Source organism: Pteropus vampyrus, unplaced genomic scaffold (genome assembly GCF_000151845.1).
Source record: "Pteropus vampyrus isolate Shadow unplaced genomic scaffold, Pvam_2.0 Scaffold33, whole genome shotgun sequence".
Lineage (NCBI taxonomy): Eukaryota > Metazoa > Chordata > Mammalia > Chiroptera > Pteropodidae > Pteropus > Pteropus vampyrus.
The window spans coordinates 6,695,263-6,718,717 of NW_011888814.1; the positions used below are offsets into that span (position 1 = coordinate 6,695,263).

The window sequence follows — 23,455 nt, forward strand, 5'->3', positions numbered from 1 at the left end:
CATTTGCAAAACATTCCTTTATTATTAGAAATAAATTATTTGTATAAAAATTGCATGCGTCAACCATTGCATTTATTTTTAGCACAACCCAGGGCTTCAATCCGGTCAGCCATTACAAGAAACAGATTCATTGTCTTATACAAGTTGAACAATGTGGGACAGGAACGGGAGTTCTCACAATCACAGAAAAATACTTACAAGAATAACATCAGACATGATTTATTTCAACAGCATTTTTTTTCCACAAGCTAACATTAGTTTTCCTTTTGTGATTTTTTGTTTTTAACTGCTCATGAGTAAGCAATACTTTAGCTTGACACTCATTGGTTGCGTTGTATAAAATGGGTTTCTTCACTCTGTTATTGATACTTTGGGCTCATGGCTACTTTTTGTTCCTTACAAGATTGACTATTGATTTGATTGATTGTAGTCTACAGAGCTTTCCAGGAGAGAGTTTTGGTGGTGTCATGTTCATTGTTTAAGATCACATACCAGATTTTTTCATTTTTTTCATATTTCCCTGTTTCAGATTGAATGATTGCTGTAGCTGATATATGTTGTCTTGGTAGAGGAAGCTGTTAAGATAAATTAAGACAAATTAATAGTACATAATAATAAATTATTTTGTTAAAATTATTTTAAAATTCAAATCTTATTTTTACTATGTTACTTATTATTTTTCAAACCGTGTAGTAGGAATTCAATAATAGTAGGAATAAAAATGCAGCAGCAATTTTAATCGGTAATACTACTAGTCTTATTTTATAGTATAGGTATTTAGCAAAAAAAAAAAAAAACCATAAAAGTCCTCATCTTTAATAAATTTAGATAATATTTAATTTAAATGTGTACTCTGATTAACAAATATTTGCAATATGAGAAAATCAAAGAACAGATAAGTTACCTATCCTGCAAAATACAAAAGAAAAAAAATGTTTTTACAAGCTTAGTTAAAAACTAAATTCTTTGAGTCTGTTTTGATGACCGAAAAAGGGTTAGTAATTATAATTAGTTGTATTTTGAAAATGAATTTATCTTCTATTTAAAGATAATACTTTTAGTCTCTAAAAGGAAATGTAGTAAAATATCAAGTACATAAAATACTTGAAAATATTAAAGTAAATATATGTATTGCCAAAACATTTACGGTGTGCTTTCATCCAAAAGGTACAAATGGAGATGTTCAAAAAAAATAAAGACTCGAAGAAGGAAATGAATATTTAATTGTTTTAGTAACAACTTACTATGAAATACACCTATTATTGTAAGATTATTAGAAAGATATGAATAACAGAATATTTCAAGTTTATACTCATGCTTAAATTTCCCGAGGAAATAAATCTAAATCTAAATAATTCCTTTGGGTTTTTTTAAAGCTGTGATGAAATAAATCTTCATTCTAAAATTCAAACGTGATGGCCTATTTTTCAGTGGATTTCTGGAATGAATAATCATTAAAAGAAATAAATCAAAAATGCAAAATATACACATATTTCACTACATAAATCTAATTCAGGATGGAACAGATTTTTAGAGAATAATTTAGTTTTTGAACATCAAATAAAGAAATTATAAAGCTCTTCCTCTGAAATAATTAACAGTGAGATTTATTCCTTTTTAGCATACATCACCACTGGTGATTGTCCAGACAAGTTCTTATGAGAGATCAAGTTCATGTGAAGTTCACAGTCACTAAAATTGATGCAGATAGCCCAAGAAAGTGTTAACTGTAGATGTTTTTGCTATTTTTGGTTTCTTTAACTCTTATGAGCTTCATGCCAAAAATAGGTGACATATCTGCTTATCTACATCGCTCACGCTTATTTTAGGTTATTTTTGCGGCGCAGTGGAATGAAAGTAGATTTTAGATCTGGTTTTATATTATATTCTGTTTCCTACAAGGGTTCAGTGAACCAGGTCACTGGTCCTCAGTTTCATCACTGGTTCAAAATCCACAACACTGGGTTTTTGTGAGTATGAAGGCAGAACAGTTTTGAGGGGGCTGTTGTCTGAGAGAATCAATATAAAACCCTGCTTCTCTACTTACCCCTTCCAAAAGGTAAGATGTCTGTTATGTTTGGTTTGGTGTGAAGTGAAACACAATGATTTTTATGCTTGTTTACTTTTATTTTTTTAATTTCTATTTCTGATTTATATACTGCTTTCATATGCTTCTAAATTTCCTCAAAGAAAAAGTCTGTACTTCCACTATGTTTCTGGAGAAACTTCATATAATCTTTGTAGACCAGATAAGGAAAAATTATCATAGGAGTTAGAAAGAGACCCTTAAAAAGGTTGTTCGATTTCATGCCTTATATAATACATTCAATAGTAACTAAATATGTAGGAAATATTATCAAATTTGTGATAGCTAGAAAGAAAAAAAATATGGTTGAAATAGAAGAAGAGCCAAAAGACCTTGAAGAAAATGATATTCAGATGTGAATTCAACAGAAAATGATTTGGATCAGGGCATCTTCAAGGATCCTTCCAACTTTAAGACTACAGCTAATTAAAGATTCATATTTCCTTTTTGAACTCTTAGTAGTGAGTTCCAGGGGAAAAGATGGCAGACTTCTACTGAGAATTGAGACTATAATTTAGAAAAGGAAAGTAATCTTAATTTTTCTAATATTTAGAGAAGGTAGTGCAAGTCTCTGGAAACTGATGATTTTAGGCAATATGAAGACAATGATAAGGGACAAATCTTGTGAATGGTAGATATTTTGCAAGAATCTTTATCCCCGAAGTATCACAGAGCAAAATGGATCAGAGGTGTACATATGAGCTAATAGGGAGAGTTTTACAGCAGTAATGAATATGCTTATGTGAAAATCTGTTTTTGAATACAGTCACAATGACTTGCCTGTATACACCAGGCTGTGTTCATAAGCTACAGAAAGCAGACCTACCTCCAGCAGCAGCTGTTTTCATGAATTATTTATAAACATAGCTTAAGGAATACCATGTTACTGCATTTGTTAACTGAATTGATCAAATTCACATGTATCGACTTTGTTTCTAACTCCTTTCCCACACTCTTATGAAACAACACTTGACCTTTTTCTTTGTTTGTTTGAACTGTAGTAGTCTGAAAATTCAGTAATTAACATGGACTCACTGGTCTCCCTTCCTGTTTCACACTACTACATTTACTTTGAAGCTTTAAAACCTTAAGTGTGTGATCAGAATTTGGGGTATTAACAAATCATTATAAGATTAAGTTTTTAAGTATGATAGACCTGTAGAGCTGTTCCATGACTATGAAGGAAAAATATTGCATGTATATCATAGATACAAAACTAATTGGTCAGAAAAAATATCTCAACAATAGAATGGTATCCATATTATCAAAATCCTCTACATACTAAAAAAAAAAAAAAGAGACAGAGAGAGATGCTAAAACAAAAATTTTTGAATTTTATGTATTTTCTCTTTTCTATTAACCACAGACCAATCTATATTTTCATGGCAACAATGATCATTTTAACTTTATAGAGTGATTTATAGTTTACAGAACACTTTCATGTCTGTCATTGCCACTTCCTTGTAGTAATGAGTTATCAAAAGTCTCGTAGCGGAAAGTATGAGAATGCAGCAACATGGAACTGTTCCAGTGCATAAACCAGCCCAGGATTCATTGAGAATAGACTCTGCTCATTTCAAGAGGAAATATTTTAAATCTCAGGAGGCACGGCACTAGTTTTTGACAGTTAAATGAAAAGGGCTTCCAGTGTTCAACTGTATTTCTAAAGACATAAAATGTACTTTTAGAAGACAAACTGCATTTAAGGGATTCAAGTTATTGGTACTTTTAGAGAATTTGTGATTTTTGAAGACTTTTGACTCCCTTAAAACCACTGGTATGTGCAATAAATGTAACAGGAACACAAGGAGTCCATGACACCTAGTCACATAAGTGAAAAAAGGTAAACAATGGTTACTTGGAGTAAAATCATGAGAGGATGGGTGATTTCATACACTGTTTCTCCTGAATGTGCAAACTATAATCAGTCTATCTGGTCTCAATTTATTCAAATCCAAACTACTCCTGTAAAAGATGGATACACTAAAATCTGCAAAGTACAACTTAACCTTCTTTCAGGTACTAATTGACTTGATCTTGATTCACCTTTTAACATTATATTCCAAAACTGAACATCTGACTCCTCCAGAGTATTATAGGCTTACCTCCCATATAGGCCTCACGACTATAATCTTTCGTTCTTATTCCAGAGAAAATAGGGAAATGCACACATACTATATAATTTCCATCTCATTATCAATAAAAAATAATAGAAGGAACACAGAAAACGTGTGAGACTTATTGCTCTAATATGAGATTAGTCTTTATTAATACTGCACATTTTCTTCTTCAGGGAAGTTATTTATTGCTTAAAAGGGTGGAAAAAGGTTATTAATATTTTTGCTCACCGTAGTCCAGAGGTGAGTCTGGGATGACTGGTATTTATTTCACTTTATGTTTGATCGTTTCCATTCGCAACCATATTATATAAAGTTTTCTGGGTTGCGGCTAAAAAACAAGTAAAACTGTAGACCCTGATGCATCATACTGAGAAATGCCAGTGTTCAAAGTGTATCATTGGCTAACAGCAGATTATTGGCACCCTACAATAGGTTTTAACTTCTTGTGCTGATGCTTTCAAGGCAGAAACACACAGATAAAACTCTTCAAAACACAAGCATATACTACTCTGATAACTTTGAGAGTAGTTATAGTATGTCTCTTGCTAGAAGCCCACTAGGCCTATTATTAGTAAATTGCTTACTAATGATCAGAGATGATTATAGCAATTTATTACCAAAACTCATCCTTATTGTGCCTTCTCTGGCAGTTTCTCAAAGTTTCATGTTTTCAGAAAGGTGATTATATGGGGACTGTTTGGAGAATTCTTAAAGGGCTTCTTTCTCCACAAATAACTGGATTTGGTATTAATGAGCTGAAGGTAATCTTCCTAGAGGATCTGGCTAATAATTCTAATAAGATGGAAAGTAATTGAAGCCAATAAGTTTAATTAATCAATACGTATTTTCTAAGGATATTCCCACATATGAGGCATCACAGTAGGCAATGTTCATCTGGAAATCTTGATATAAGGGAAGGTTTTGAATCTCATGAAAACTATACATTGTTATAATAATTAAATCAGATAAAATTAACTCTTAATTTCCTTATATTTTGTGTCAATTTAAAAGTACTGAGACTAGGGGATACAGCCTGCTGGAGGAATCCGAGAGGAAGAAAATATTTTTGGCATAGAGTTTTATACTTAATCATTAAACATCTATGTTATATTCCCAAAATATAGGAAGCCACTCTAATGCAAGGAGCTGAGCTTTTATTTCTTTTTGATCCATCTACAGAACTAGTAAGGTAAGGTTTTTTTGTTCATTTTTTACTACACTCAGCTTTCTGGTATTTTATAATACAAATCCTCAATCTATTTGCTACTCTTCCAGAGATAACCAAGATAGACTGACGAGATCAGTTAAACTCTACTGTCTTAGCTTGATACCAATGTATCATTATCATGTGCTTCTTCAGGGGTGGACTATAAGGAAGAGGACAACAGAAAGGAAAGGAATGGTGGAGTGGTGGTTGCAGAAAGAATTCTATTGTCAAGGTCATGAGGCTTCCAGGGAAGAGTTCTAATTATCTTTATACATTCAAGAAGAGAAACCAAGGGAAGCTGAAGAAGGGGACCACTTGGGGGAAACAAGAATTAACTATGACTTAATCTCACATCGTCAGTTAACCAGTTTTCTCATTTCCCTAAACATCCAAATAACATATCATTTATTCGCATAAGATCTTTTATAGTACGTTCCATAAATGTTAGTTTACTATTAATTCTACAAAGAGCAACTAATATTGAACTAACAAAGATTAAAAAATAGTTCCCAATCCCTAAAAGATAATTTTATAAATGGAAGACAGTTCTACGCTTCAAGTTCTGCAATGCCTCAAAAGAGAGACCTGAGTGTGATATACTTTGTAAAGAGATTTTGCGTGCATGGTTATGCTCTGGAGAAGAGCCAAATGCCTTGAAATCCTTTGGTTCTAACCAAATGGTTCTAACTGCCATGATGGCTTCATGGTGTACAAGTGCCATCATGCCCCTGGAACCACGTAGCACAGTCCCCAAGACTAGTAGAAGAATATTCAACGTACATCTATTACGAAGTGCTCCCGCTCTTGACCATCGGAAAGTCTACAGATGACTTACTGTTGGTTTCAAGACTCTCACAGAGTTCACTTTTCACCTCGCCATTTGGTCTGTCATTTCCTTTTTGGATCAATTTGCTTTGCATGGTGGCAGCTGTCACCACAGCCTTGAAGCTCCTCTTGCGTTTTTGAACATTCTGCTCTGGATGAAAAATTATAATATAAACCTTGGGCATATAGAGCATGCCCAGAGACACCGAAGCACTTAAACTCATGGAGACAGTAAGTGTTGTTGTCTGGATGTACATCTGAGGAGAGGAGAAAAAAAAAAAAGAATCAATGTTGTAAACCTGATCTAAGATAAAGCAAATAAGCGAATAACATAACCATTTTCTGAAATTATTCCAGCTTCTCTGATAAAGGTGCACGAGAAGGTTTATTCCCACCTGCAAATGTGGGTAAGGTAGTATTGTTTATGAAGCCCAATTCTTTAAAACAGACAACATACCTATGATTACCATTAACACCTGTTCACTCTAATAATAACTCTGAAAATATGAAGTTGTAAATTGTATCAGGCAATCCCAGGACCCAAACTAATTGTGTTCTTTTTCAATAAAAGATCTAAAAACATTCACCTTCAAGGGTGAATACCTGAATCAGCCTAAGGTTGCCTTTTCCTAGGGGAGATGGTTTCTCTTAACAGATGGCAAAGTCTTCAGGTAAAGAACTATCTAAACCATGAGGAGAACTTCAGGCACGAGTAAAGAGACTGTTCCTGTCTGTGAAATTATACCATGTAGATTATTACTAGGTTTACTCTTCAATTCATCTACCACTACGGCTGTCCTTCTGCATAAGACCCCATTATGTGTTTGAGAATACACTTATGGGATTTGGTTTGTTTCAAAGTTCATCTCCTCCAAGAAGGTCTATCTTAATTATAATATTTTTGATTTTACTCCTAAGCATTAATACATTTGAAAATGAATACAATGGACCACTTACTAATGTGTAACTATGTGACTGTAATCATTTATATAAACTTTGTAGTAAATTACATGAAATGTACAACTAGGACATATGCTTCTTAGAGCCTATAAACTAAATTTTTTCTTATATACCTCTAAGGAATTTTATGATTCTAGACACAATAATAAGTCAGAAACTGCTCATTTTTTGTAGGTATGTGGATAGCTTTAAGAAGACCTGATTTATACAAAGTATAATTTACCCAAATCGTATAGAATATGCTTTCCATAATTTTCTACTCTGTCAAATGAACATCAGTAATGGCTATGATACATGGTTGATGACATTTTAAATGAAAAAAACAAAACGAGGAGGTATGAATCCAGATTCTCGCTTGGGCTCATGCATATTGGGCTGATGCACCGAGCCTCAATAGAGATCTAATTCAAATACATCTGTTAGCAAAGTGATAAATTACTACATGTCATGACCTCTCATGCTACCTGCCAATAAATGAAACCTCACGTTAAATCTGAGAGAATTAAGTTTATACAACAATTTAAGAAGGTTCTGGTAGACTGTGGATATCTGCCTTTAAACCTCATAATTCTCCCTAAGCTCTGCCACCTACTGTCAAGCAACTTATATAAATACTTATAAGCTTCTCATGTGTTGGTTAATCCTCTCTGAATTTCTACTTATTCTCCAGATAGCACTATTATGCAGAAAATGGGCTGCAGAGAAAGGACATAAAGACAAGGAAAGGATACAGCCAAATTAAAACCACACATGTTAATATTCCAAGGCCACTCAAATAGGTAACCATCAGTTTTGTTCCAGTCAGACCCTGCCAAGTCAATTTAGCTTAAAAACAAGCAGACAACAAACAAACAAAAGACCTCCAGAAGTCAAGCAGCCATGGAATGATTGGGACATTCATCCTGATTAGTTGGATTATCTTTATAAATTAATCTATTGGTTCTTGCTAAATGTACAGTACTAGTCCAAATTATACATAAATGCCCTTTTAATTTTGAAAATCTTGTAAATTTTCTCTGCTACAATAAATATAATGAAAATTTTCTTCCCTTCTTCAGAATCATTTCTGTAACACAGTAAGTTTAATCTTGCTAAATATTAGGCATGAAGAAGATTCTGGAATGCTAGTTTTCACATTAAATATATTACCGCAGTCTATTCTTTCAGCAAACCAACTTAATGGAAGATGTAATAAACATAGACATTAGGATTAAACAGTACTCTGCGTAGTGTTCCAAGCTCTCTATTAGACGCCATGCTGTCAAATTACACCAAAATGCTGATCTTACTTGTGTGCTCTCTAAAATCAGCTTCTGAAACATTTTAATGTGAATTTAACACAGGAAAAAAATCTATACAAAATCATAGTCTAAAATCCTAAACCTTACAGTGGGCTAGCATTTGCTACAGAACCTGTACTGTAATTAGACTGAGCTTTTGAACTTTCTTTGAATATTTAATGAAATGAAAAATTCATATATATATATATTATAACCTCAATGAAAGCAGCAACAAAACAAATAAAGAAATAAAAATGCCACCTACTCTCATTTTAGAAAACCTAAATGATAGGATTCTGACTGTCTCCCATATTTAAGGAGATATGGAGAGATTATATTAAAAGATTGAAAATGAGTATTTCATTCAAAAAAACTCATGGATTTTTACATACCTATAGAAAAGTCTAATTATTTGAGCCACGTAAGAAAGGAACAGAACCATTTATAGGTTCGTTTGTTTGTTTAAGATGAAGTTTACAGAGAAACTCTGTGGTTGCCTTGTGAGTAGTAAAACCCCACCTGGACCCACCAGATAACAGTTCAAACTCTAATAAAATTTCTCTGGCAACTGGACAGCTGTGTGATCCTATTTTCCTCTCTGACCTTTAATTTCTTCCCTATGAAATGGGGGAGGTATTACTTTTCTCATAGAAGGGCTATAGAGTGGAATGACATGATCTTTATAAAATGTCTCAAAGGCACAAAATAGTAGTAGCTCAACAAAGGATATTTGCCCTACACCTTTGAGTCTTCTAGGATGCTAACAAAGCACCCTTCCAGGTAAACAGGACAAGAGAATGAGGGTCCGAAGAGCTGATTATCCAAAACACACAGTTTGTTTACTGAATAGCTGATAGCCATGTTCTAACTATATGATACCGAGGAAAAGGCTTTTGTGATGTTACTTCAAAGCAGGAAGAATAAAATTATGCTCCAAAGTCAGCTCTGTTTGTTCATGTCAAGGCCATATTCACTGTCTGTGCTACCATCTTAGAATAAGACACTGGTTCTCTGTAGCAAATTATAGCTCACCAGAACGTGGGAGGGAACTATATTAACTATAATAACTATATAACCAACATAAATCCATTGAGAGATGCTGATAATGGCATTGGATATGTTAATGTAAACTTTTTTTCCAACCTTTATTTATGTCTCACCTTCTGCCCCCTGTCACTCAAAAATATTAATGCCTGGAGGAAAGGGAGTATCTTTTCTATTATGTCCACTGATAGCCTGTCACTTTCTCTGCCTCCACACCTCATGGACATTTTGAACCTTAAGCAGTCAGATGCACTGAGCAGATTTAAATGATCTCAGGGTAAGCCAGGGAGGAGCTGGCATGATGGAGCATACTAACATGACATCTTTCCTGAGACCTATTAGAGCTCCCTCTTTATTCTCCAGAGAGTCATTTGTGCACATCCAGGGTCTACTGCATGTGGGTCCCAGCCTAAATCATTAAAGACTCCAGGAATGGTGAGCAGGGAAGAGGTTTTATTACTCCAGGAGAAAGGTCAGGCTTTTACTTCAACCAGCTACCTGCACACAGAATTTTATAAACTCTGATATCCAATCTGGTAAGTTTTCAACAATTTAGTAACTAAAGTAACCAATTATTAGACATAACACTCAAGGCAGGTTTGTGCCATGTGATAATAAATAAATTCATTATTTATTCCTGAATATTTCTGCATTGCCCTAGATAGTTTAATCTCACATTTTGCTACAGTCAGCCAGGTTCTATTTGACTGTTTCGCACACAGTCTGATCAGTTAGAAAGCTGTGTTAATACTTAAAGCCTGCCTTTCTCTGCTTCTGCTATCTATTTCCTCATCTGTGTGTCTGCCAAAGTCACACCTGCATCCATAAAGGAATTTTCTTCTGCTTTTCAGTAGGGCTTCAGCCAATGAACTTCAAAATTTTCTTAATTACTGGAAGTGATATTAAAAAAAAATTTAAAGATAGTAAAGTTTAAAGAGAAACTCTGGAATTGCTTTACAGGTGGTAAAATCCCCAAATCAACCCACCACTCTAATAAAACTCCTGACAATTGGGCACAGCAAACCCCAGAGGCAACGACCCACTCTTTTGGCTGATCCTGGACCTAATGAAGCATCATGAAGTCTATATCAAATATTTTAGCATCGTTTTTGTTTTGTTTTGTTTTGTTCAAATATGCCGGTGGTTTCTCCTTCTCATTCAATTTTAAGGGATCCTCCTCACCTCTGATCTTCACGATGAAGAACTTCAGACCTCACTCCTTAGACTGTTATTATCTATCATCTATCTATCTATCTATCTATCTATCTATCTATCTATCTATCTATCTATCATCTATCTATCTATCATCTATATCATCTATCTACCTACCTATCTATTGCATTACTCTCTTGATCATCACAATTAGAATTATGGCCTTAAACCAGGACTGGCCTTCTAGGTGTGCTACCTCTACACAGGTCCCTTCACTCAAAAGGGTCTCACATTTGGTTTAATGCTCTGCTGTCACTGTTTTGAAATTCTTAATAATTTTGAGCAAATAGGCATGAGTTTTTACAGTTCACTGGGCCCCACAAATTCTGTAGGTAGCCCTTCCTTAGAAATCACTTACATGCTGACAAATTCAAGGCTTTCCTCAGGAAATTCAATTGCCTTCTTGGTTGTTCCCCTTAGATCTCTGTCACATACCTAAAACTAGCAAGCATCTGAATTTCACCTTCATTCCTGAGCTGGCTCTTCTAGTGATCTTTCTATTCTTAATTCCATCTTTCCAGTTGTTGGGACAAAACCTTGAAGTTGTCCTTGACCACTCTCTTACACTCTTACTCTATGAAGAATCCTGCTGATACTACCTTCAAAATTTGTTTGAACGGGTCATTTTTCACTATCTCCACTGGTACTACATTGGTCCTAGCCAACATCATCTCTCATTTAGATTATCACTAAATTTTCCTACTGATTTCTCTTCTTCTGCCTTTCTTCTATTCTGTCTGATCATTTGATCTTGACATGACCGATGGCCAGAATAATCTCATTATTCATAAATCGGGTCAGGTCATTCCTATTTTCAAAACTCTATTATAACTTCCTATATTGGCCTACAGTGTCTTTCGAGCTGATCTGGCTTTATTCTTTTCCTCATTCATTCTCTTCCCACCATCCTGGCCTGCTGGCTGATTCTGGAGCATCCCAAGCATGCTTCTGCATATATTTGAAAGTTTGCTCCTTCACTTCCTTAGGTCTTTCCTGAATTGTTCTTTCTCAGTGAGACCTCTTCTAAACACAGCATTAAATATTGTAACTCCCCACCCATCCACCAGCATTCCCAGCTTTATTTTACTCCTCAGCATCTAACATTTTTCTACCATAAAAGTCTATATATTTACTAATTTAATTTATGTACTGTCTATTTCACTTAACTGGAATAAAAATTCCATGTGTATAGGGATTTTTACCTTTTTTTCTTCACTGCTATAAACTCAACACCTAGAACATTTCCTGGATGACATAAATTTTCTATATTCTTTCAGGTGATATAGGTACTTACTCTTAAATTAGGCATTTAAAGAAAATAACCCATGTAGTTTCAAGAGAAAAACAATACGTTAGATTCTAAAGCTATAAAATAGAAAATTTAAGGACCCCATTAACCCTCAAATCAACATCTAGGCTGTGACAGAAACTCTTAGATAGATAAATAAGATGCTCTTTTAAGCTGTAAATATGATGGTAATGGGCAATTTTGCTTTTAGCTTAGCAAAAGACAACATAAATTAAAAGTCAATTATCTCCAATTTGGCAGTATAAGAGCTCTGGGCTTTGTCCTGGATCCCTGACCTATGTAAGCATGTATAATTGAGGGTTATGGACTCACACTATTTATAACCTTCCATAGACTTAACTCAAAGGATTTAGGAAACAATGTATATAAAATATTGGCACAGTATCTGACATATAATAATCGATAAATAATACCTATTGTTGTTATTAATTAACCTTGATCATGTTTCTCTATCTTCCTCGATTCCTCATACAATAAAGACTTAATATCACTGCTCTCTCAAAATCAGCCTCAAGTATTTTAGCTTAAGAGTATACGCACACATACACATACACACTCACACACAAATATAGGCACAAAATATTTATTTATAAGAAAATTTTCTTTATGCTTGTGGGAAACTCTAGAGGCTGCACATTCAAAGATTCATAGTTGAATTTCATTCTGGAAAAAATCAGCATCCTGAGTGTTGTGTTTTTCCTGTCAGGGAGGAATCATATTGTTGCCAACCCGCCCACAGGTCAGAGACACTGCACTGTGTTTTCGTTAGTGGAGATGGAGATGTCTTTTGCAGTCTTTTATCACATCCCCTTTAGGTCAGGACACACGTTAGCAAAATGAAAAGTCAAATCAAAGGGTGATGAATAGGGCAGGTTCACACATAAGGTCTACATTCTTAACCTTGGACTTATTGGGAATGGTGGAACCAGATGCAGAAAATAATAACACATCAACCAAAAAGTAGAATATCACTTTTGCTAAGGATAGAAAAGGACAAGTGTAAGGAAAGTCAAAATTCTCTAAATAAAGAAGAACAGATACTAGATTTATAATGAGTACATGAGTGCTTATGATTAAATATATATGATATTTAATATTTGGATTAGTAAATTATTTATTTTTTATTAAAGCCTGATAGACATTTTATGAAGTAAATGTTTTAAAGCAGAGCATCTTAAATAAAATGTAATCTTAATTTTCAATTATTCTATGTAAGTATTATTTATAAAAACATAATAAAAATAATTTCTCAAGTCATGGTGTTGCATTTCCTACTGTGACACATGCAAATGAATATGAGGCATCTACCTGCTGAATTTTTATTGGTTTCTTCTTCACAGGTATTTTTCTCCAAGTTTCTTTCTTTAATGCTGTCTGTTGGCCCTATATCATTTTGCAACAATATGGTCAGAACTGAGAATAAGAGTAATGAAGATAACTTTAATTATTATGATTTGAACAGTATGTTGGAACAGATATAAAATATAATAATGAAAATACAAATAAAAGTTTAAAAATTTTTAGTAAGAAGCAAGGGAAACAATTACCTCAAGAACAAAATTTATCTATGATAATATATACATAGTTTTGGCAGTCAGGGCAAAAAGAAAATATTTTGAATACTATAGTTATCATTGTCTGGAGCTAGAAGCTTTGCTGGAAAAAATTTTAGGAAAAATTTATTATTTATGTTGTATTGAAGGAAGTTTGGTAACATTATGGAAATGGTTTCAACTATAATTTTGGAAAAGGCGCTAACTAAATCACTGCTCAACAAGATACTTCCTATATCACCCTTTCTAAAGACAAAGAATAAGATCAGTACCTCAGTGTAGGAACTTTTGTGAAGACATACGATGTTATAGAAGTACTATGTTTCCCTTGTGGTATGACTTAATACAGGAAGAACCAAGAGGAAAAGTGTTATAGGCTGAATTGTATTATCTGTCCACCCCCCCTCCATCATTCATATGTCAAAGTCCTAACCCTTAGTACTTCAGAATGTGACTGTATTTGGAAATTGGGTCTTTAAAGAGGTAATTAAGTTAAAATTAGATCTTTAGGGTAGCTCCTAATCCAATCTGACTGGTGTCCTTAAAAGAAGAGGAAATGAGAACACACAGAATCACATCAGGGATGTAAGTGCACAGAGGATCAAGACCACATGAAGCCACAGAGAGTAGGCGGCCATCTGAAGCTAACAAGAGGCGTCAGAAGAAACAATACTGTTGAATCTCTGAATTCTAGCCTTCAAAATCATGAGAAAATAAATTCACATTATTTAAGCCACACTGTCTGTTATGACAGCCCAAGCAGGCTGACACAAACAAAGTTAATGTCACTCAAAGAGTTCTGAAAGTTCTTTGATTACAACTGGTTTCTGCTTAAACATGTTACTAGCATCTCAAAGATTTCCGATGTCGGTTAAAGAGCTGAATTTAGGTTTTGTACAATAATTGTACATACTGTCCATTGTTGAGGATGAGATATTAGCATTATACCAAACATTTTATGCATGTTAACCCCTCACAATATTCCTATAAGTTAGGAATGGTTCTATTTTGGAGAATATAAATAACATTTTCAAAGTCACACAACTCATGAAGATAGAGCCAAGATTTAAACTGAAGTTTATCTGACTTGAAAGCCCATATCCTTACTGCACACCATATGGTTCCCACAGATACACAGAGATGTGAAAGTGTAGGAATAACATGACTTGAATCTTCACCAAATCAGAAAATCATCATTTTTCTAATAGAGTTGGGCCAAATTTCTTAAAAACTTGAGACTAAATTAAAGCACCTGAATTAATATTTGAGAATTTAGAGGGTTTTGTTTTTTTTTTTTTTTAAGACTGCTGTTACCAATCAGTACTTTCCTCATAAAAAAAACCTCATTGTAGACTCTAAAGAAGTTCTGACTTTCTTAGACCTATATCTTGTTGAACTTGATAGAATCATCTGGCTGGAAATATGGACCTAAAGAGTCAGATAAATTAATCTTTCTAAATGAAGATATTTCGCATTAAGTATGCATTGGCCAGAGCAGGGAAGTACCTAATGGAACCACTGACCACCAAAAGGGCAGGGATTCCTTTCATTCAGAAGATGAATCGTCAGCACATTGTTCCTGCATAGGCACCACTCCATCTCTGCAGCCACCAGAGAGAGGTCACTGAGAAAACAGTAGTCAGGCAAACTGGGAATCACACATACGGGGTGCTGAAAAGACTGATTACAGTTGCAATCCAGGAGCTTCCCTCACTCCTCATCCATGGATTATCTCTGGGGATCCTGAATATCAATATTGGCCCCTTTACTAAAATTAGCCTTAAGATAAAATGAGCTGGGGAAGACATAATGTAACTCTATTGAATGGGTGACAACTCCACATCCAACTCAGCCTCAAAGATGCAGAGCCCTCTCTGTGTCCCAGGCCTTGATGAATGGATGGGGATCATGACTCCCCATCCCCAGCTACATTTTTAGCTACTTTTGTCACATACCTGTCTCAATCCTGGCAGTTCTGGACTCATCACATCACCATTTCTGAGACAACCTATAGAGGGATTCTTTGGGAGTAAGAAATCTATTGTTGGAACTGGTACCTCTAAAAGATACAGATGAAGGTCTAAGTAGCCAGATTACTATGGAGGAAAAACCTCAGAACTAACATTGTTTTAGGCTTTGTATAACTGGCCCCCCTCATGTCTGGTATAGACACATGAGTATGCCTGAAGGCAAGCTATGGTTGAAGCATTCAAGAGAATTAAAACTCTACCTACACATATGGTGACCTCCCCAAGTCATCATGCCGAACCATGATGAAGGCATGCTGCTAATGTTAGGCCAGTGACCTGCTACTGTGTGTACTGATCACACAAATTGGCACTAAGTACCTCATGTGGAGACTCAGTTCCTTATGGTAATGACAGCTTGCAGGAAAAGACAGAATTATTTCAAATGTGTCCAAGACATTGGAACTCCCAGCAATCTCAGCTTAAAGAAGTTGTGGGAGTCAAATCAAAACCAGTGAAAAGTAGAGAATGTTTTCAGTAGGCTCATATTTCTAGGTTACATCTAAAAGTCTTCTTCCTACAGATTATTCCAGAAACTCTATGGTATGAAAGGGGATGTGGTTGTTCTTCAATCTCACCTGAAGCTGAAAACCTCATCCAGCTTTAGTAGAGGCACATACTCTGAATGAAGCATCTAGCAGTGCTTGAAGATGACCATGACCAGCATCTGAAGAGGCTAATGCAGAGAGTGAAGGAGAGGAGCCTCCTGTATAACCTTCCATGAGAAACTAACCCAGGGCCCCTGCCACAATGGCTGGAGCCAACCACTAGGACTATTTCTTGACATTCATATTATTCTCTTGGTAGTCCTGCAAAGGATACACAGTCTCAGAACAAGAGACTTGTGAAATATGAGCTAGAACCAAGAAACTTATAAAGCATATTCTAGAACCAAGAATCAATCAGAAATCCCAAGCATCTAAACCTCCTGGGACAGTGAACTCAGAGGTCATCTCAGATCTCCCTCCTACCAAGGACCATCATCATAATTGGCTTCATTGATATGTTAGATGAAGACGACCCATCTCATTCCACTCAGGTCAACTGGACCACTGACTAGGTTCTGAATGGCCTGATCCAATGGCATCTGACTCGGTTTTCTCCTACTGGGGCCCTATGTTGTGCTGTTGAGACTAATGTCACCAGATTACTGCTGTAATCATCAGTCAGCTTTCAAAGTGGTGCTGTTCTGACATTAAATATTCTACTGAACCATAAAGCAGAATACTCTGAATTTTCTTGAAACTCACCCAGCTCTTTATCATTCCCTCACCTGTAAACCAGTTTTACAGTGCTTCGTAACTCCTATTCCACAACAAATCCCTCTCTATATCCCTAGCCTTTTCTCCTTCCCCATCCTATAGTCTTAACTAAAACTTCTCTCATTCTCAAAGTATTGTTTCCTCTCCAGTGTCTCACGTGATGGTTGTTTTTACTCTTAATCCATATCCTTCATGGAAGGTAATAAAGCTGGAGATATCCTTACTCCCCTTTGCTGCTTCTGGATCATTACAGATTTATCATTTTCCTCAAATCGCCTGCCTTATAAACTGTCATAATAGTCAATGGCACATCCTCTCTCATCCTTGGTCCTAGAACTGCTATCATTTGCCCTCATTCACTGTTGGACTTAGCCCTAGCCCACAATCTTCCTCCCTATCCCGAGCAATGAGGTTATTTTTGATAAATTCTACATCCATGTGTGTATGATTATTCCATCCCCCTGACCTATCATTTCCGTAACCTCCTCATTTCTAACGATGATGTCCTTCTCCGCATCTCAGACACCCACTTTCATGATCTCAGCCTGGATTCTAAGTATTCTTTTTAGTTTCTTGTAATAAATTCTGTAAAATACTTTTGGTTTAATATATTGGTTTTTGGTAAGAGATTTTTTACATTATCTTGTATTTTCCTTAAAGTCATTGAATTTTTCACTTAGAATAAATACAGAATTATATTCACAGGCTTCAGTGATATGAACATTATTGCCCAGGAGTGACAGGTAGCTAATAACCAGAAGGATGGATCTTTCTCATTTCTCATAGTGCATGTTTCTGTATGGAAATGGCTTGTCAGGCAAACTATTAAGGTACCAGAATTAATGTAAATGTGTACAGGGACCTTTTGCAGTAAAACCAATTATGACTTGTTGCACATATTTTAAAATTAGAGCTGTTAACTTTGACCATACTTCACTGTGATAGAATGCGGACTTCTCCAAGTGCAAAAAGCAAGTATTAAATAGTATAACTTGTATTTTACTAAATAATAAGGAAGCAAACTTAGCTACTATCAAATAAAGCATTTGCAGTTATAAAAGCTGCCTTATACATTATAGTATCAACATTTTAAATTAAACATTTTACATTCAGAAAACGACTTTTCATGTCTAGGTTTTAATGTTAATTACCAGCATCACAACAACAATATTTACTACAGTTTTTATTAGAAAGGTCCTGTATCTTAGTTAGATGATGAGTTAAATAGACTTTTATGGATGGCATAAAAACATCTGCCATATATACTATTGCATGTATAAAATAATATCTCAAAGACCACGAACCAATTATAAACAGAATTTTAGAACATAAACTATTCTTAAGTTGGAGGACCATCTGGATGCTATTATTAAAATTGTGTTCCTAGGAGTAGGAGTAGAAATTTCTGTGGACAAATTATTCCATTGGTACATCTGATAGAATTCCAAGTATTTTCAAGCTATTGATGCTTCAGTTTTCAGAATAATTGCACTCAAATGAAACCGTTAATTGCCATGGAGGAAATATCATTGAGTGCTCTTTATTTGTCTTATGGGAAAAAATAGTCCTGTACTTTTTTTTCTTTTATTACTTCTAATAAGCAACTTTAGGTGTAGTTATAAATCTAGTAGCTTACCGAGGAGAAAATTGTGAGAAAAAAACACATTTTTAAATGAGAAAGTGGGTGTGACATAAATACCAATTTCATGGAATTGTTTCTGAGGAGTAACTGACCAGTCAGGGTGTACTTTGATCAGAATTAGCATGGCCATTTGACTAGTTTTCAACCAATATAACGTGAACATAAATAACAAGTGCCATAAAAGTGTTTTACAGGATTTATTACAAGAAACCAAGAAATATGTGTAATTTCTCTACAAACTCTTTCTCCTATTTGCTGACTGGGTATTTAGGATAATGAGGCAATAGGGGATGGCAGAACAATAGGATGGAAGAGATGGGAGTTCCTGAATCACTACGTGGAGGAGAGTGGCCAGTCAGAAACAGCTTCAGACTGTTGCGTGAGTTGGAAATTAAACTGTATATTGAGAGCATATTTGAGTTATTTTTCTACAGGCGGTGGATTTGTATTGAATAACTGGTTAGTTCCTCAGGCTAACGTGTGATGGCTGAGCAGGGTGAAAGATAATATCTATGGCTATGGCAAAAAAAAAGAAAAGAAAAAACGAAGTTATGATTCCTCAGATGGATTGTAACAATTGACCTCGTTCACATCATTAGCACGTTCTTACAAAGTGTCTAGGTTATCAAATATAACCACGAGCCATTCAATTTATTCCTAGGTTCAGTGACCTTGGTCTTTGGTTAGGGAAAGAAAGAACCAAGTTAGGTTTTCTATTAAATTTTCAAGGAAGAATCATTTCAGGCACTTTATATAGGCTTCAATACCTGAGGGAGTTTATAGGAAAGGAAGCCTGAATAACTCAGCACATGATAAAGAAAGTTGGGCTGTTGATGTATATTCTAAAATTTTAAAGTTAGCAACTTAGCACTTGTGCCTGATTTACAGCTTTCTCTTTTGACCTCTTTCTCTCAGCTAGTGCATATCTAATGCTGCATCTAACCAATATCTTTGACACTATAAACAACTATCACCAATCTCTGAATATTTAAAAAAATTAAGCTACAGAATTACCATCAAGAACTCTTCTCTCACACAGTAAACTTTTCCCATGTTCTATAACTTATTTCTTTTCTTTGAATATTTATACTTTTTTGTTTCTACTGCAAAGACCTTCCCCTGTGTCCATTTCTGTTGTATATTATATTATTGCCTGCAATTATTCACTCCACCCTTCCCTATAATATGATTACACTTCTTTGTCCACTGTCATGTGATTTTCAGAACCACTCTTTAGAGAACAGCATCTTCTCCATCCCATTCATGTGAAGGTTTATCATGTGATATGTTTTAAACAATGAGTTGTAAATAGGTATAATGTACCCCAAGCCTGAGCAGAAGCTTTAAGTATAATTCAGTGCTTGATCCCTGCTTTTTCTTTCTGACAATGGAATAGTATATTCCAGATGGAGTCTATCCTACAGCACCTATATCCCTGATATGAAATGAACCATTGCTGATTTCTGAATTGTTTATTACAGCATCACCCACTAGTAAAGACTAACTAATATGTTTCAGAGACTCAATTGGTACAACTGAAAGGCCATTCTATTGAGAGAGTCAGAAAGCCACAGTTAAATGCTCGACTTTCGACTCATAGACATGGTAACCGCAGACCAATAAATTAACTTCTCTGAGTCTCTTTCGCTCATACGGAAAACAGGAAAGATTATTCCTGACCTGATAAAGTAACAGAGTTGAGTATATTTACAATAGTGTTTATTACATGCCAGCCTCTTTGTAAGCACTTTACATGCATTCTCACTTTATACGAATTCATTAAGTCTTTGAAGGGAGTACCATGTTTATTTGTACTTTGCAGATGAAGAACCAACATGCAGAAATGTTAGGCCACTTGTTCAAGGTCTCAGGGCTAGTGAGTGGCAGAGTGGGATTCTGACCCAGGTAATCTGGCTCCAGAGTCTGTGTACTTCCCTCTGACCACATCAGTGATTCCATGACTCTAAAAAGGAAAGGGAGCAAAGTTCCACAAATTATGTAAAAAGCACTGGACTCCGGGGAAGAATATAAAAGAAAACTGATGATTAGGTAAACCTATACATTCTTTGCTAAGAAAACTTATTGTCGTCAATGCTTAAAATAAATATAAAGAAAAACGAACAATGTTAACCTGATTATTTATTGTTATTTAAGCCAGTAATTTCCTATTAGGAATACTTTCTATTTAAAATAAACAAAAAATTAGATATGTGGACAAAGATTTATTTGCAAAGATACTCATTAGTAATTATTCACAGAAATTAAAAATAAACATAACCCAAAAATAGAATAAATATAGAAATAATAGCACAGCCATAGAAAACAATATAATTTAAAGAATACATATGTTGAGATAGAGTTGCATGTACTTTATGATCCCAAAACAAACACTTTTCTAAGACCAAAGTTAGAAGGAAGTTAATCAAAACACAAACTCTGACTATTCATGTGAGGTGGAACCATAAATGACATTTACTTCTTTCTGGTTTTTTTGGGGGGGGGTGGTCTAAATTTTCTAAATTTTCTACATTGAATATAGATTACTTTTATGAAATGAAAAAAAATAGTAGAAGCTAAACAAAGGAGATATGCTCTTCATTTTATAGGTGCATGTATTTATATGGGTGTTTTATTAACAAATAGCAAGAACAGCTCATGAAAGAACTATGTGAGATCAACTTTTAGTAGCTCCCTCTTGCCACCAAGGAAGTGAGATGAAATAACAGAATTCAACCAGAGAAGCAGAACCAATTCCTTAGATACAGATAAATGAATGATAGATAATAGATAGGTAGGTAGATGGATGATTAGATATATAGATAGATGATGATAGATGATGATAGATGATAGATAGATGATAGATAGATAGGTAGATAGATAGATAGATAGATAGATAGATAGATAGATAGATAGATAGATAGATAGATAGAATTTTCTTGGGATTTAATGGTTCCATTATAGATAGGGCTTTTTTTATTCCATTACATTTTCTAACCGGTTACTGGCAGGACATAAGATGTTGATTTTTTTTTTCTTGTTATTGAGAATATATCTATCTGGTCATTGTATCATGCCCTAAAATTTCTTATTAATGTGAGATATATTTATTTGAAGTCTTTTGTTATTTTAGAGATGTAATAGCTGTAAAAAAGATATTTTTCCCTCTTCTTTTTCAAGAACTAGAACTCAATTCTGTTTAATGTCTAATTGCATTGGCCTAAATTTCTGGAAAATTTTTAAATAAAATTGGTACGAATAAAGGTTCTTATTTCGTTGCTGATTTTGTAAAGAATGCCTCTAGAATCTCATCATTCTAAATGATGCTAATTCTTTGTTTAAGATACATATACTTCATTATAAAATGAGAGCATTTCTCTATTATTTTTTATACAATTTTTTTTCTTTTTAAAAGGAACAGATATTGAAAGTTTCATTTTTTTTTATAACTCATTGATAGGCTCATAAGGTTTTTATGATTTGACTAATTAATTAAATACCTTGACATAATCATTATTGTCTCATTTTGAAAGTGTTCTAATGTTCTGTTCAGTTGCTGCTCTCAGTATTTTATTTACTCTTTTATATCTATAGGCATAAAAACAATTAGTCTAGCACCTTTGAAATAACATGTATATTCTGAATATCATATTGCCTTACAAAAACCAAAGCATCTTAAAACTTACTATATGTTCTTAAAAAAATAAAAACACTTAGTGTTTAAAGATAGAACAGAAAAAAATAGGAAATGTATTCTATAATCAAATTGTTTTAGAATCTAAAAATAATACACTTTCTTATCATTAATTCCCTTTACATAAAATTGTTCATGGAAAGTCAAAGCTTTTACAAAATCATCAGATAATGAGATAAAATATTTTTGGTTTTGATATTTAATATATTTATTCCATGTAACATTCTCAAAATATCCATGTGGAATATGTTCCATGGAAAACCTTTTTCATTTCTTAGCCATACCAACTTTGGAAAATAATTTAATATTTAATAATATCAAATTTATATTTCCTCATCCATAAAACTGTTACAACAATGCCATATCTAATTGCTTCACCAGATATTTATGAAAATAAAATGAGATAATGCATGTGAAATTGCGTCGTGAATCATAAAGACCATAAAGTGCTGTAGGACATTTTGGAGGTGTGGTGTTGACCATAAAATTTCAATATCGGTCCTTGTCACCTGCCTAAAATCAAAGACAGACAACCGTTGCAAATAGCATTAAAGCGCTGGAAAACAAGAAAAAGGATAATGTACTATTTATATAATATTGAAGATTTATCAAATTATTTCTTTCTCATCCAATATCATTGATATCAATATCTAAATTTACATTAATCCAGTTTCATGGCATCAACGTCTATGTCTACATTGATCTGACATCATTATCTCTCAATTTTCTGCATTCCTCACTTACAATAATTTTTGTATCACATTGGTCTTAATAACTGCACACTTGCCAAAGTCTTCAAGACTCCTAAGCTCTGACCACCACCCCAGTCTTTCAAACCTATTCTTTCTGTACCAATGTCAATAATTCTTCAATCTGACAATTTCCTCCACTATACCAATACTTGTTTTCCTCTTATTCCTCTGTTCCTTCCTTAGCTGTCTTAGATTTTTATTGTATATCATTAACAGAATTGCTAAGCAAGGACCTCTCCCCTCCTCCTGTCATTGGTCCTGTCCAGAAAATAGAGTTCAAACTCTGTTTAAATATAACTCACTGCTATTCTATGCCCAGGCCCACTGGAAAGCTAAAAGTGAGCTTACTATAAATTAGCCTCATTGCAAATTGTTGATAAGCCTCAACTGGGCCTCAATTAGCCTTCAATTTTATTAGATTGCTCCTGATTCACTCTTCCATTCTCGAGAACAGGGCTGATTCACATCTCTTTCTTCAAAACTGA

General features: G+C 34.4%; 1 protein-coding gene across 1 annotated transcript in view; it reads right to left on the minus strand.

Annotated features, from left to right (window-relative positions):
- Positions 1–263: 263 nt before the first annotated feature.
- LOC105290172 (metabotropic glutamate receptor 8-like) overlaps positions 264–23,455 on the minus strand; it is a 102,039-nt gene continuing 78,847 nt past the window's right edge. The window contains exons 3-4 of the mRNA XM_011357178.2: positions 6,194–6,495; positions 264–575 (exon numbers count right to left, since the gene is read on the minus strand). Of these exons, the coding sequence (XP_011355480.2) occupies positions 6,199–6,495 (297 nt within the window). The 3' untranslated portion in view covers positions 264–575; positions 6,194–6,198. The remainder of the gene's footprint in view (positions 576–6,193; positions 6,496–23,455) is intronic.